General features: G+C 42.6%; 1 protein-coding gene across 1 annotated transcript in view; it reads right to left on the bottom strand.

Annotated features, from left to right (window-relative positions):
• Nucleotides 1-7,739, bottom strand: part of GMDS (GDP-mannose 4,6-dehydratase) — a 602,981-nt gene extending 595,242 nt beyond the window's left edge. The window contains exon 1 of the mRNA XM_069493190.1: nt 7,572-7,739. Coding sequence (XP_069349291.1) covers nt 7,572-7,673 — 102 coding nt within the window. The 5' untranslated portion in view covers nt 7,674-7,739. The remainder of the gene's footprint in view (nt 1-7,571) is intronic.
• Between the last annotated feature and the right edge of the window lie 8,826 nt (nt 7,740-16,565).

Below are 16,565 nucleotides of genomic sequence, written 5' to 3'. Positions count from 1 at the left end.
ATACATGTTAACTATTGTAATCTATCATCATTAATCACTAGAACATCAATGTCACAAGGATGATAATTTTAGTCTGTTTTGTTCCCTGTTGTATCCCCAGTGCCTGACACATAGTTGGCACTCAGACATTTGTTAAATGAATTAATTATGATTACTAATACTTCTATTATTAAAGCAGGATAATTTTACCAAAATGTGGTATCCTCTGGGAGAAAAGATAACTTTAGCATTAAAAAACATTGTTGCCTAGAAATTTATGAGAGGTGAGAAATAAAGAACTGCTAGTAGCCCAAATGCAATGTTTATTAGAAGAGGGAAGGCTACCGTCAAGGCAAGGAAGCATCTCTTCAGATTAAACTAACCTACAAATCCAACTCTACAGAGAGCGTAAGCACTAGAGAAAGGAAGGAACAGCAAGCACCCAAATCTGGGGGTGCTCACTCAGACCCGTGTGCAGGTGGGAGCAGGCTCATTGAGAACAATTTGTAGTGGCCACACAACGAAGCACCAGCCACTCAGCCTCTCACCTGCCTCTCTCCACCACACTAGAAACTCCAACTGTCCATGCGCTCTCAGGACTCAAGGGCAGGCTCTCCAGGAATAACTTCGTCCACCTAACCAGCCCTGAGGATCACATGATTTGGCTACTGATTCTTGACCTTCTGCCAGAAGCAGCAGAGGTTCATTGACAGGGAAAGGTACTTTGCTCTAACCATTTTCATCTCTTAATTGTAAAAACCCTCGAAGGAGAACTGAGAAAAATGCTGAGGCTTCATCAAACCTCATAGAAAATAGCCCTCCATTCCCTGGTTCACCCTTACTCCAGACTTCTACTAAGACATACACAGGCTAACCATGTGAACATCACCCAGTGGGCATGCTAAAGCACTTCTCAAACACAGAGCAGCCTTTAAAAACAACATATTTCTTGAGAGCAGCAAACTTCTACAGTTTGAACACAAACTGACTCGCCAACAGAGCTAGTCTGACTTGACCTGTGAAAGACGGTCCTAAGAAAAAGCTAGCGCAAAGTCCAAAGTCCTTAGGCAAGTTTGAAGTTCTCCAAGTTGTGATTTCCTCATCTGATATAACATAGACAGTAAAAGTGCACACTACTTGGGTGACAGAAGACAATTTATACAAAGTGTTTGGCATACTGCCTGGTACACGGTGATCATTCTGTAAATGTCAGGAACTTTTGTTCTGTGCCCAACTCTTCAAATAATTATTTACCAAGTATCCAAAATCCTGGTTAAAGACAAACATTTTGCCTCATCCCTTACACCCGATTTTTTATATGGAATCACAGCCAAATTATTCTGGTTTGCCTACGTTTAATAATCACTTTTGTCTAACAAAGGTTCAGGAAAGGCTACTTCAAAGGATAGGCAAGTTGAGGACTCCACACCTCAAAGAAAGCCCCTCAGGATCACAAGGACAATTAGGAGAGTGCTTTTAGTCCACCTGAGAAATCAAATCAGTAACTAGTAAAACTCAGCCTCAAATTCAGCATTGGAGTCCTGAAGTCAAACATGGAGATATGCAGCCCTGGGTGTCCCCAGATCATGAGTGGACATGGCAGCACTCAAACAACTATAGAGGAATTGGAGACAAACCACCAGCCAAGGACAGCACATGGCCTTGAATGAACATGAACGTTTAAGTGTTGTCCCCAGTTAATCCCTTTCTTTATTCCCAAAACCTTGCTAAGTTTCCTTTCTAGATCAAATAGTGAAAATTCCTAATTACTTTAAGTCCCTCAATCTTTTCAAACTGCAAATATTTTGTTAAAATAAGATGCTAAAGGTTATATGAAGTCAACATAAAGTTTTTCCTTGAATACTGAAATAGAGTCAACTGACTTATTCAGATGTTCATTTATTATTCAACATTATAAAATACTATAATATACAGTTACGAATACAGGTAGTCTTTTACTCCAATTCTTCTGGTTCATAGCAGTCTCTCTTTCCTGTTGTTAGTGGGGGACGGTAATGAGAGTCCTAAAACAATAAAAAGACCAATGACCTAGCAGACAAGAATCTGGGGGTCTAATCCTAACTCTAACGCTAACTTGCTGAATAACCTAGGGAAATCATACCTTCTCAGTCTCCTTTCCTCCTCTGTTATGACAATGGTAATGTGACTCTAGTTCTGAAATCACAATATGTATGCCAAGGGAATATTTGTTAAATTCTGTGATTAATATGAGTATAAAAACAGTAGGAAATCAAATAAAACTGGACATGTTATTTTTTTGTCTTAAATGTGTACATCCAAGTCCCTTAAATCTGAAGTTATAATAAATCATTTCTTTCCCTAAACTTCAACTTCTCTGTCAAGTATATACTATCCAATTCTCCCCAGTACCCTGACAATGTCTCGCTTCTACCCAACCAACAAGGATTGCATTGTAACATTTTATTCCATCGTTATAGACTTGTATAACAGGCAATTTCCCAGCAAGTTTTCTGCATGAGAATAAACATTAGTAACTATGGACTAATTTAATTATCAAATATTTCAAGTACCTAGCCTGTACCAATCATGCTAGACACCAAGATAGGTAAGTGACATTTTTTCCTATGTCCAAAGAGTCACAATTCTGTAAAGAAATAGCATGAGTGCCATCACTCCCACCCCTCTCTCAGGCAGATATCACTAATCGATCATGGGCCTCTTTCCCTTGAATTGGATACAGCCTTGGTGCCAGGATTCCATGCATCCATTATCAATCAAATGGACCTCATTTCCCTAGATGTCCATCTACACAAGTGATTATTCTGATACCTACATTGGAATGTACAAACTTCTGGAAAACTGAATATGTATTAGAAAGTTAAAACCACTGAAACCATATGGAAATGTCCCTGTCTTCTATTATAATTCAATTGAAGCACTATTTAAAGAGGTTAAGGAGAACTGTGGAAAGAATAGTACTCCTTACCAATTCTAAATTACCATTTTCTCACATTCTAAATTAATTCATAAATAAAGAAGATGAAGCCTGTGTGAACCACCTGAGTCTAATGAACCAGGTTATCCATTTTACATACGTTTTCTTTAAAGGCCAATGTTGTTTCATGGCAGCTGGAATATGCTCAAAAGAAACTTATAAAATTAGTGACAATAAAAAGTAAGGCCATCAAAATAAAATTTTGAAATAAAATATTAATGTCTTAAATAACCTGACCTTGATAAATCAAAGAGTCCATCTCTTTCATTTATGTAAGACCTACCTACCTTTTGTTGTCTTCAGCCTTAAGACAAGTTACCTCCTCCTGACCATGATTAGCTAGTTCACTGACTAAAGCTTTGTCTTTCATTCTTCACAGTACAGAACTCCTTGAATTAGTACTTGTTTAAATGTTCAACTGGATCTAAACTACTTTCTAAGAAAAATCAAGGCCTACCGACAGGCGGGAAGGACCTCATCGTGTCAAATTCTTTCATATTTAAACACCAATATTGGCCCTACTATCAAATGTGCCTGGTATTCAGAGTATAAGACTCTCTTCCCAATAAACAACATAAAGTAACATACAGTTCCAACTTGCCACTCTCCTGGCAGAGACCAGCTTGAGACAATAGATATTTGAAAGGGAAAAATCCACACACACTCTAACCATTCAACCCTCTAAAGTCTCTACCTACCAAAAAATGTGCTTTTGCCTTTCATTAGGGAGTTATAAAAGAGCATCCTAGGAAGATGTTTCTCTTGTCTTTTTTTAAAACTCTATCAACTATACTGTGTATCGTGTTGTTCTGATTTTCTTGTTTAAAAGTTTAACTTTAATCCCTATGAGAGTTTAGTACTATTAAAATGTTTCATTCACCTATCCACTTTGTCTTGCTTGTCACCAAGCTCAAGCTCAACTAACAGCAGCTGTCCTCAGCCTTGGGTTTTTAGCATACTTCTTCCATCTTTCTATTGCCTTCATAGTGGACTCCTGGGTTTTTTTTTTTTTTTTTTTTCACTTTTTTATGATGGTCCAATGATGTGTTTTTTATTGAGGCTACCTCAAAATCTTTTTTGGAAGTGATATAAATAATTTTTACAATTTAATTTTCCTCCCATTATTGCTATAGATTTGTCCTCATTGTCCCCCCAAATTCTCCTCTCTGTATTCCTCCATATGCTATTCACCCAGAACACAGTTCCTTCTATTTCTCGCATTCAACAACTTCTCACAGTGTCCTGAGGTTGGGTGAACTGCTCATTTGGCCCCTAACATTCTTGTACGATACTAAGCTTTTCATATACTTGGTCTTTTCATGTGCATCATCTTAAGCTCCTCGAAGAATGAGAAATCCTAGTGGGCAGAGAGTATATCTTACCCATCTTTGTATTACCACCAGCATCAAAATAAGCCTTGCACACTGCAGATATGCAGTAAGGATATGCTCTGTTAATGGAAAAAATAAATTGACACTTTCGAAAGCCCACTAGGTGAAGCCATGTGGGAGGTGAAAGGCTGAAAATGAGATTTCTATCTTAAAGCAGTTTATGATCTGAAGACTGAAGATACATAAATTACCTACACAATTAACAGGGCTTGCATACATGTAAATACCATAAAAAGTTCCTGGAATAGCTTCATTGGGCAAGATTAGTCTGAGGATACAGAGGCTTTAAGTCAAATTAAAAGGAATGACTTGTAAGACTGAAGATACATAAATTACCTACACAATTAACAGGGCTTGCATACATGTAAATACCATAAAAAGTTCCTGGAATAGCTTCATTGGGCAAGATTAGTCTGAGGATACAGAGGCTTTAAGTCAAATTAAAAGGAATGACTTGTAAGTCCATTCAGCCACAAATAATGACTCCAGAGATGTACAAGGCAACAGTATTCAAAGAACAGCAAGAACATTTCCAAGAGTGCAGAGAAGAAAAGCAAGCATCATTAGACAATAGAGGTGGGTTGTGGGGGTGCCTGATAGAGGGCCTGGAGGCAGCAATGCAAAGCCAGAGCTCGGGTTTCTTTAAAGATGTTTTAATAAGGTTCACACATTGGAAAAGAAGTCACAACTACTGTGTAAAGAACAGATAGGAGGGGAAAGCTAGAATAAGAAGCCTGACGGTATATACTAGAGACACACAGCAGACAGGACACCTGGCTGCACTACTCTCAAGTGGGAATTTGGGACAACCCATTTAAGAGCCCATCCTGGCACGGCTGCTATGATATTTCTAAGTGCCAAAGCAGTGGCACTTGAACCTGAGACCTCTTCTTAGAGTAAGACAATTTCTGTCTTTCTCTGTCTCATGAGGCTTACCACAGAGGCGGTACAACAAAATGGCCTAGAGCAGTTGCTCTGCAGTCTGACTCCTGGGTTCAGATCTCAGCTCTGACACTCATCAGGTGCATGACTTCAGGGAACATACTTAACCTTAATTTAGCCAGGTAGAAAAAGGGATAAAAATTATACCTGCCTCTTAGGTAGGGATATATAAAACGCTTAGCAGAGTGAGTAGCTCAGTAAGTTCTCAGCCAGTATTATTAAGAAAATGTACAATAAGGTATGTATTTTCAGACCCTTTGCATCACAGTCTGCCAGAGATCCTTGAAACCCAGGTTGGGAGGCATTGTCCTAGAAGATAAATAAACAGCATAGAAGAGTAGTAAATTCCATCAGTAAGTATTTATGTGGCAGTCACAGAATTCAGCACTGTGCTACCCAATGCAACATCAAACAAGTAAGGAGACAATGCAAGGGGCAGATGTTGGAGGGAAATGGGGAACACTGGAGCAGAGATTAAAAGAAGCCTGAAAGTCAAGTAGGTAAATGAAGTGAGCAGCCAAAACACTCTGGTCAGGGAGTGGTCTGCTGGGCATGATGCTTCAGGAAGACTCCTCTGTGGCAGCCTGTGGGACAAACTAGAATGGGGGTCACTTCCATACCTTTCTGGCCATTCAGCATCAGCCAAATGACTACTCTCAAAGGTCTAAATAAGTTTCCATGTCTAATTGGCACTGCCGATTCACATCACTGATCACTTAAATTGGTATAAGCCGCACCAGTATAGCACATGAACATCTTAACTAATTTCTTGATTATCCAAAAAAAAAAAAAATCTCTACTTTCAAGAGATTATGTAAACTAAGTAAGCTCCAGGTCCAGTGTGAAATCAGAAAAAGGGAAATCATCTGCAGAAAGGTTCCCAGCATTAGAAAAGGGGAGGACAGTATATGGGCTCTGACCTATGTCACTGCCTGAATTCAAGGGTTCCCCTCCTCAACCTCAGATCCTTGCCCTACCCACTTCTCTTACCAGTTTTCAAACAGTTGTCTACTGTAATTACTTTAAACAATGCAAAATGCATGAATAACCAGAAATCAATCATGTATTCAGCAGTTGAAATTGTCTGTCCAATATATTCTGTGACTGTGTGTCTGGCCAATTTCAACTTCTTTTTTTAAATGTAGAGAGCTTCGAGAGCAGAGCTTCATTCCCAAACGGACACTTCCTAGCTGTTAGACCTCAAGCAAATCAAACTCTCATGCCTCAGTTTCCACATCTATAAAGTGGAGATAATGAAAGTACCCCCTCAAAGAGTTTGTTGTAAGAACTGAGTTGATATTTGTCAAATGACTGGAACATAATAGGCACAATATGTATTAGCTTTTATCATCTTTATTTCAGTGTTATATTGGCCACTACCAAGAGATAGCCAGGGGCATGCACATCACATTTTTTCTACAGCAATACGTTGGCATGATTATTTCATCACCACTGAACCTAAAACTTTGATAAGATAGAGTTGTACGGCCCTACCTACTGCAATGCCTCTAAGAGATGACTGCCACAAACTAACTATGCTTAGCCTGCAACGTGGGGTTCCAACATTCAGGACAGCTCCTCCTGATTACTAGAGGAACTTGTTTCTTTGGAAACGGAACCCTAGCCTCACTTCTGGACCAGTCTGTCAGCTAACACTTCAAAATGTGTGAACATTAATCTCAGAAGTTCGTGGGATTAAAAAAAAAAATTGAGAGGTTTTTTTTTCCCCACACATTTCCTAGTTGGTGACTCCACAGCACTACTTTCTTTTTTTCTTCTTTTCTATCTGGAAATCTGGAGAGGGGAAACGAAAACAGCAAGGCACCCCTTTCCTGTGTCCCAAGCATTAGCAGGTAAGCGACTCCTGCGCTGAGAAAAATGAACAGGATCCCCCACACACATATTCACTGATAACCGGGCGCTAGGATCTGCGAAGACGAAATTCCAAGTGCACCCTCAGGGAAGAAACAAGCGCTGCGGTCACCTGATGGACACATGAAACAGGGTAGTCCTGCCCAGGTGAACAGACCACATCCCGCGCAAAACACACGCCCAGACCCCCCCTCCCCAGAGGAAGGCCAGAAGCATTCCGTGCATTCGGCACACTCCACAGGCAACACACTCCCCCCAACCATATTTTCTGTCCGACCTCCCGGCAGCAGACACCTTCCGGGACACCCGGAGGGCTGTTCCTGGAGACACAGACAGCCCCGAACGGAGCGAGAGCCGGGACACGTGCCCAGGCGGCGGCAGGCCTTGCTCGCCCCCGCCTCCGCACTCACCTGGCCGGTGATGCCAGTGATGAGCGCCACCTTCCTGGGCTTGTCCATCTCGCCGTCCCCGGAGCCCCGGGCGCTAGGGCAGCGTGCCGGCGCGTGTGCCATGTCCCGGCAGCTGGCGTGCGGCCGCGGGCGGGGCGGAGCGGAGTGCAGGCGGCAGCGCCGGCAGGAACGTGGGGGTGTGCCCGCGCGGGAGCCGCCTCGCCAGGCTGCAGGCAGAGGAGGAGCGCACCGCGGGGCTGGCCGCCACAGTCTGACAGGGGTGCACGGAGACCGCGCGGGGAGGGCCGGGGGCGGGCCGAGGCGGGCCCAGCGGCCGGGCGGCGGGGCTGCAGCCTGGCGGGAGCCGCGTCATCCGCGTCAGCCGCCGTCGCTGCGGCGGCGCCCGCGGCAGGCCCCGCCCCTCCGCCGACGGCCGCCGCGCGAGAGGGGCGGGGCCGGGCGGCCCCGCGGCCTGACGGAGCAGGAAGGGTTCCTGGTGTGGCGCCACCTCCCCGCCGGCCTACCCTCGCCTCTCTCTTGGCTGGGCTGAGGGCGAGCCATGGTGGCCTCCATGCCCTCCCCTCCGCCCTTCCCAATCTCCCAGGAATCCTAATGTCAGCCGGGGATGCTGGGAGGAAGTGTGGGCTGACCTCTCCGTGAGGAAAAAGCTCTGAATTTCAAATCCGGGCCTCAGAAGTCCAGGGTCACGGACTTTGATAAATAACTCCTGGAAGCCTGTTGCAGTGCCTTTTCAGGAGTCTGGTTTTATGTTACTTGAAGGGCACTAGCGTTACAAGGCCCCTAAGTGGGGTCACAGCTGTGGGGGAATGGCGACCCTCAGGCTCTTCTGGCACTTCCCTGTGCCCCGAAGCCTGGCACGAGGTTGGAGCGACCCTGAAAGCATTCTAGTTCAGGAGACTGCGGTGGGTAAGAAAGTCCCTGGCCCCACGCGTTGGAGCATTGGGAAATGTTGAAAGACTGCACGGATCAATAGAGCTGGACGTGGCAAATTTTAGAGAGAGGAATTCAAACATAAGGTGGGGTCCCAGCTTGATGTCTGTTGAATTTGGCTTCCATTTGACAGCTGCACGTTGGGCAGGGCGAGGAGCGGAGGTGACTCAGACCCAGGGAGGGTAGCAGGTGCCTAAGCAGTTGGCTGGAATCCAGAGGAGACACCGGTCTCCGTCGCTCTGCTCATCCGTGCATATTCCTCTCCCCGGTAGATGACCTCACATCATCACTTGGAATCACAGAGTTCCCAGGAGAGTGCCCAGGATAACATGGAGGAGGTAATGCAGACCTAATCCCAAAATCAGAAAAGCTCAGGATTAAATTAAAAACTTCCCTCTCCCCCAAGCCCTTAGGAATACCCCTTAGCTTTATAGATAAAGCGACTTGTCTGGTTTCACAGGTACCCTCTCCTCTTTGCATTCTATAAGGAAAATGACTGAATAGACAGATGTCTGTTGGGCCAGAGGAAGTCTGCATCTGAGTGGTAAGTGAAGAGGCCCTGAAGCAGAGGAGAGTAAACACTGTCAGAGGACTTGCTATGAGCAAGAACTGTCTTTAAATTCACTAGGTTATTTTAAAACTTCTGTTTGTTTTCATGTAAATATGCTTTATTTTTTTTCTCTTTTTAGGTAGATAACATTAAAAAAAAAAACATGTAAACATCCTTTAAATTAATGGGTGAATACATTCTTTAACATTGCCTCAGAAATCACTGAACAAAGGTGATACTTTGGTAGATAAGCCACATTTATTCTGTAGATTTCAGATCACACCACTGAGCACTAGAAATAGACACCATTCAACTTCCGATCACACCACTGAACACCCGTCCCAGTAAAAAGTATGACAGTAGAAGAAATTATACAAATAAAATCAATATTGTTAGGATCTGAAAATAAAATATTCACAAAATAATAGGAAATGGTAGGTCAGAGATACTGTGGCAGGTTAAAAAATGAAGGATATTTCTCTAGAAAACTTCCCTGAAGACAGGTGTTAGGGCTGCTATAGCAACATACCATTCATGGGGTGACTTAAAAAAATAGAAAGTTATTTTCTCACAGCTCTGAAGAATGGAAGTCCAAGATCAAGGATTGATTTCTTCTGGCCACTCACCTTTGCTTGTGAAGAGCTGTCTTCATGTTCACATGCCATTCTCCCTTGTTATTGTCTGTGTCCAAATTCCCTATATTCTTATAAGAACAGCAGTTATATTAATATTTAATTAGGGCCCACGCTAATGACCAAGTTTTTACTTAATTACCTCTTTACAGCCACGTTTTGAGCTGTCTGTTAAGACATCAACATATGAATTGGGAGAAGGATATACTTCAACCCATAATAGACAGAGGGAAAAAGGTTTTTCATGTTTGTTTGGGGGCTGGGAGGGAGGAAGTTGGTGATGGGGTTTGTTGCAATTTTCTCAGTGACATTAGGGCACTTTGAACAAAGTCAGCACAGGGTCTGGGGTAAGCATAAGATTACCTTAACTAGCAGCAAATCTACAGGGTACAGTATAGTGGAAAGCCCTAAGGGTGCTAGCCCTACTTGTGTTTTACTCTAACACTGTGGTCCCCAACCCCCTGAGCCATGAGCTTCAACTCCACCCCCCAACCCCCACCCTCCATTTGTGGAAAGATTGTCTTCCATTAAACCAGTCCCTGGTGCCAGAAAGGTTGGGGACCACTGCACTGGTTATCAACCATAGGTGATGTTGTCCCCAAGGGGATATTTGACAATGTCTGGAGACAGTTTTGATTGTCACAACTGGAGTTGTACTATTAGTGAATGAAGACCACGTCAACATTCTATAATGCAGGAGAGCACCACAACCCAGAATTACCTGGCCCAAAATGTCAACCATGCTGAGGTTAAGAAGCCCTTCTCCAAGAGGTGATAAAAGGCCAGTGAAAGATGATAACAAGGCACTCAGTCAAACCCACAAACATGCTGGCTGTAATATTCAGTGACTAGATGGTATGTTATAAAAGAAACAAATAAATTTTGTAGCTAATTGATAGTGCTCATCTCTTCACTCACAAACATTGATAAAGTCTAAAAACATACTACCTGCTGAGCATACAGAAATAGAGAAGAAATAATCTTCAAGGAACTATAGTCTAAAGGTGATAGGATAATGCATAATTTTATGACTTTCACAGCATTTTCATATTCATTTTAACATGATATAAAGTATGGAGACAAGGCCAAGGCCTCCAACTCCAAGTTCTCTAACTGGATAAAAGTCAATCATCCTATACAAAACTTATTATGTTGAATAACTTTTCTCATGTCTTTATTTCCCTTCTCTTTCCATTGAGTAGAAATGCTAATTATTCAAGAATCATTCCTCTGCTTCCCCCTCCACATTATCTCTTCTCTCCTTTTTTTATCTTTCCTTCCTTTGCTTTTCACTGGTGGAACATTTACTAATCTTCTTTCACCTTACCTAAGATTGGACAAACAATGGTAATGGCTAGCATGGATTGAGTAAGCATCTAAGATGTGCCAGGCACTGTACCATATCTCAGTTAATTCTAAGAGGTAAGTATGTGATATTGTAAATTATAAATTTGGTCTTCAACCCCATTCACTGACACACAACCCCTAAAATCCTTAGACTACAAATGAATGGTGTTTTGTGTGCTAATGAGTTTACTGGTGGCTGGTGGCGCTATGTAGCTTCAGAGTGATGAGGCTGGTCACTGGAAAGACCAAGGCAAGAGTAGAGGGCTGGGACTTTAAGCCCCACTCCCCCACCCAACCTCTGGAGAGGAGAGGGAGGCCAATGGTTACGTTGATCACCACCTTTCCCAGACCATTTGCATGTAACATATTGGAAGTAAATTGAGCTTTTGCCAATTAGATGTGTTCCTGCTCAATGTGGCAGGTGGAAGTGAAAGAGAAACCATTGGTCTGCTCCTGGTCCAACTGATGTGAAGGTTTGTGGCAGATAGATTCCAAGTTTGAGTCCAGTCACCAGTTTCATGGACATGAGAGCCACTTGGGTGGTGACAGTGGGGCGGCAGCAGGAGCAATTTACTAAATTCTGGCCTTCAGCTATGGTGGTGTGTCATTGACATCAGTAGCCAGTGATGGCCCTCAGAGTTCTGTTCTTCCATCCTTTATAAGACATTTTTTAACTGACAATTGGAGATTCAAATGTATTTGTAAGAAATAATACAGTGACATTGTCATGTCTTTGAAAACTATAGTGCAATACTTTAAGTAAAATATTGACATTGATATAATTTGTCAATCTTATTCATAAGTCCCGTTTTTGTACTCAATTGTACAAGCATGTGTATATTTAGTTCTATACAGTTTTATTGTATGTGTACATTCGTGCATCCACCACCACAGTCAAGATTTCAAAACCACAAAGATGCTTATGTTGCCTTTTTATAACTATACCACCTCCCTTCCTCCCCCATCCCTAACTTCTGGAAACCACTACTCTATCCTTCTTTGCTAAAATTTTGTCATTTCAAAAAGTATTATAAATGAAATCATACAGCTTCTGATCTACTTGGATTGGCTTTTTTTCACTCAACATAAGTTTCCAGCACAGTCATCCAAGTTGTTGTGTGCATTGATAGTTCGTTCATTTTTATTGTTGAGTAGTATTCCATGGTATGGATGTACCATCATTTACCAATCACTTATTGAATGATATCTGGGCTGTTTCTAGTTTGGAGCTGCTACAAATAAAGCTACTATGAACATTCGTGTGTAGGTTTTTGTGGGAACCTAAGTTTTCATTTTGCTCAAGAGTGCAATTGCTGAGTCCTCTGGTAATTGTATCTTTAGTGTTTTTTAACTGCCAATTTTTTTTCTTGCAAGGATTTTGTATAGCATTCCCTGCACTAAGTCCCTTTCTGCTTGAAATGCTTATAGCAGTTTCTGTGTCCAGCTCTAAGCCCCAGCTGACACAGACAAGAATCAAACTCCAGCCCCAGTGCTTTTTACCAAGACCCAAAGACCATTGAGATGGTCCCATGGCTGTGTGATTAAGAGAGAAAGGTAGGGCAACAGAAAACATACAGCAGAGAAATAGAGACCTTCTCCTTTTACCTTCTCTCCATTTCAAGATTTACACCAGTTTTCCTATTCAGGAAATAAGCAGGATAGAAGCACTGGATTTTTAAATAAAATCTTATAAAATCCAATATTTTTGGACATGAGACAACTTATATCCCTTTCTTTCCCCTGGAATGAAATGACATTGCATTACTCTTCTTCCTTAAAATGCATAGCAAAAGCAGCAGCATTTTAGAAGCAGAATTGGAAAGCAACGAGATAGCTCTGAAATTCCTAGGGGGAACTCCTAAAATCTGTCACTTCACCTGTGGAATATACCATTCTACTGATGAAATCACACTACAGCAAGTTTTTTGGATGGTGTGTTTAGAAAATGGAAAAAATATATTCAAAATGATTGAAGACATTCATTTCTCTTACATCTTCACACATAATTTTCCATCAGACAGCTCTCTGTCCTCAGACAAATAAGTATAGCAAGTATGAGTTCTGGCCCCTATATATACCTCTATCTCTAGCAGGGCATGTCTGTATGCCTAAAGTCACTTCATCTCTAGCACCTTCATTTTTTAATTTTCATTTTTTCAATTTTAGTTGGACCAATGGTTTTCAAGCTAGAAAAACTATTTATTGGGAATGTTTTATTAGGAAAATTTTCCACTCTGGTAATCTCAATTTCTTAACACACTAAAACCTAGGGAGCAGAGCCTTGGAATCATTGCTAATTAGAATCTCCTCTCAAGGAGCACAGCATTGTTTTTCCATTAGTGGCATCAAACCCAGAGGGGAAAAGCACGTAAAGGTTTAAGTCTTCCCTGGCCCTTAATTTCGGTGTTCTCCTTTCAGGATTTGAGAATATATATGTGCCCATTCCTCCTTTTGTGACATTGCTTAAAGCCTTGCTCAATAAAAGTGAATCTCCAATAACATAAAACATTAGAGTTGAAGTAATACATTGTTCTTTAAATTAGATGAGGTAATAAAACACCCTTGACTGCCTATGGAAACTTTCCAGTTCCTGGTTACTAGTCTGATCTTTATAATATGTCAAAATTGCCTCAAGGTTAAGATATTGGTCTCATTTTTAATTCTAAGCACTCTAATGCCAGAGAAACCTTACCATTTTGTATTAATATGTTCAAGATGCTGTCGTAAGTCTCAAGCTCCTCCAGCCTGAATCCACTTTAACTAGTAATGGTTTGCAATCTTCCTTCTAGCATTTGGATGCCTGCTAAAGGGCTTGGCTAGGGGCCTAATCTGTGTAGCTAACAGAGGAACGCTAGGATTATACAGGCAAGTACCACAAATCCTGTGCATTAGAGAATTTGCTAGACCCTTTGGAAAAAAACAATAGAGAGAACTTTGATCCTAATGAATTTTTTCAATGACCCCCTCCTTACCACCATCAACCTCTGGAGGCATGTCTTGGGGAATTCACCCTAGGACAGAAGGATGCTGAAGAGTATCTGGGGTCTGTCCTGGATTGTGTCCCAATCATAAGTGAGAAGACTCACTTTTGACTTGACAATGTCTAGGACCACAAATAACCCTCAGACGCAGCTCTGTCCCAAGTTCTAAAGCAAACTGTAAGCCCTAAAAAAGCAAGCTGCTCCTCTAGGAACCTCACCGAAGAGCAGTAAGCACTGGTGGGGACAAAACTGTCAGTCACCAGCAAGCAGTAGAGTTAGTTGTGGCAACATCAGTATCAGCTGTTATCCTGGCAAGATGACCAAGGCAACAAATAATCATTACAACAGACATTAACTGTGGCTTGACTCCTGGCACAAGGAATGTTCAGCAAGTGTTCAGTGAAAGTAGCACCAGGGGGTGAATGCGGATTAGTCTAAAGCCATCATGATAATTCCATTTCCCTTGTCAGTGAAGGACTTAGACATAGACATTTTGTACAGCCCCAGCCACTGATATGTTATGGGTGGAATTATTCTGCTATTGAGTCCCTCCTTCCCACATCCTGTGAGAGATATCCTCAGGTTAGTGTTGATGGCATTCTGCCTTTCCTGGATGAGATCAAACCAGATCCTGCCTGATTGCTGTGTAACAAGCAACTCACAAGTCTGTGGGTCAGAAGTTCAGGCAGGGCTCTGCTGAGCAGTTCTTCTGCTCCTTATGACATCAACTGAGGCCACTCATTGGTATTCTGATGGTGGCTAGTATGGTCTAAAGGGTCCAGAAAGTCTTCACTTACAGTCTGGTGCCTTGGTAGGGAAGGCTGGAAGGCAGGGCTCCGTGGTCCCTTCAGTGTGGTAGACAGAGTACACAGTGGGTGAGGACTACTAGGCATAATGATTCTAAAACACCAAGGAAGAAACTTCAGGCTCCTTATGACTTAGACTTGAAGTCTCAGAACATTATTTCCCTCTCATATTCTGTTGGTAAAAGCAAGATAGTCCAAACTTAAGGATAAGGAGGAGCAGCATGAATATACAGAGAAGGAAAGATTTCCTCTTTGGAAACTATTTCAAGCCATCCTTAGACCACCACAATTCACATCCCTTCATCATGCAGAATACACTCATCCCTTGCATTAATATTCTATGCTGCATAACAGATTACCACAAACCTAGCAGCTTTAAACATTTATTATCTCACAGATTTTGTGGATCAGGAGTCTGGGCATGGCTTAGCTGGGTCCTCTACTCAGGGTCTCATGTAACTGTAATCAAGGTCTCAGCTGTGATCAGAATCAGTGGCTTACACCTATAATCCTAGCACTTTGATAGGCCAATGTAGGAGGATCACTTGAGCCAGGGAGTTTCAGACAAGCCAAGGCAACACAGCAAGACCCCATCTCTGCAAAAAATTAAAAAATTAGTCAGGCATGGTGGTGTGCACCTGTAGTCGTAGAACTTTGGTAGGATGAGGCGGGAGGATCACTTGAGCCCAGGAGTTGGAGGTTGCAGTGGGCTATGATCGTGCCACTGCACTGCAGCCTGGGTGACCTAGCAAGACCCTGTCTAAAAAAAAAAGTTGTCAGCTGAGCTGTGTTCTCATCTGGAGGCTTCCCTTTTCGGGAATAATCTGCTTCCAAGTTCATTAAGTTCGTAGCAGAATTCATTCTACTATGAATGTATGACTGAAGGTCCTGGCTTTTTGGTAGCTGTCAGAAGGGACCGGCCAGCCTTGAGTCCTAGAGACCACGTGTGGCTCCTTACTATGTGAGCTTCTCAACATAGCTCCTCACTTCATCAAGCCAGTGAGGAGAATTTCTCCATCCACTATGCTAAGATGGAGCGCTGTACAACATAACCTAGTTGAGGGAGTAATACTCATCACCTCTGCCATATTCCACTGATTAGAAGCAAGTCACAGATCCCACCCTCATCCAGGGAGAGGAGACCTCAAGACAACATGAACACCAAGAAGTGGGAATTACTGACCCTAGGGTCTGTCCATCACATCCCCCCTTTCAAGGCCCCAAATTTGGTGGTTTAAATAAAAAATTGTCTTTATCCCTCAAGATTCTGTGTGTTGACGGAGCTCAAATGGGGAGTTGTTACTGGGGATTGCAATTCTGGCTGCAGTTAGATGGCATCTGGGGCCGGAACTCTCTGAAAGCTTGACTGGGGTAGAAGTCCAAGATGGCCTCTTCTCTCACAAGTTCCATGCCTGGGTTGAGATGACTAGGATACTAGGGCATAGCTGGGTGTTTCTGCCTCTCTCCATGTGGCTAGCCTAAGCTTCCTCACAATGTAGGAGTCTCAGAGTAGTCAGACTTATCACATGGTAGCCAGCTTCACAAGAGTAGACATTCCAACAGTCCCAGGTAGAAGCTGCAAAGCATCATATGGCCCAAGCGCAGGAGTCATGTAGTCTGACTTCTGTCACATTTTATTGGTCAAGAGCGAGTCACAAGGCCAGCCTGGATTCAGGGGTGTGAACTACACTAGAGCATGAACCCCAGGAGGCACAGCTCATTGGGGGAACTATTTGTGCAGACTAGTA

This window comes from Eulemur rufifrons, chromosome 18 (genome assembly GCF_041146395.1).
Source record: "Eulemur rufifrons isolate Redbay chromosome 18, OSU_ERuf_1, whole genome shotgun sequence".
NCBI classification, from domain to species: domain Eukaryota; kingdom Metazoa; phylum Chordata; class Mammalia; order Primates; family Lemuridae; genus Eulemur; species Eulemur rufifrons.
Note: the sequence above shows the minus strand (reverse complement) of the source record. Positions and strands in the feature narration are given on the sequence as shown.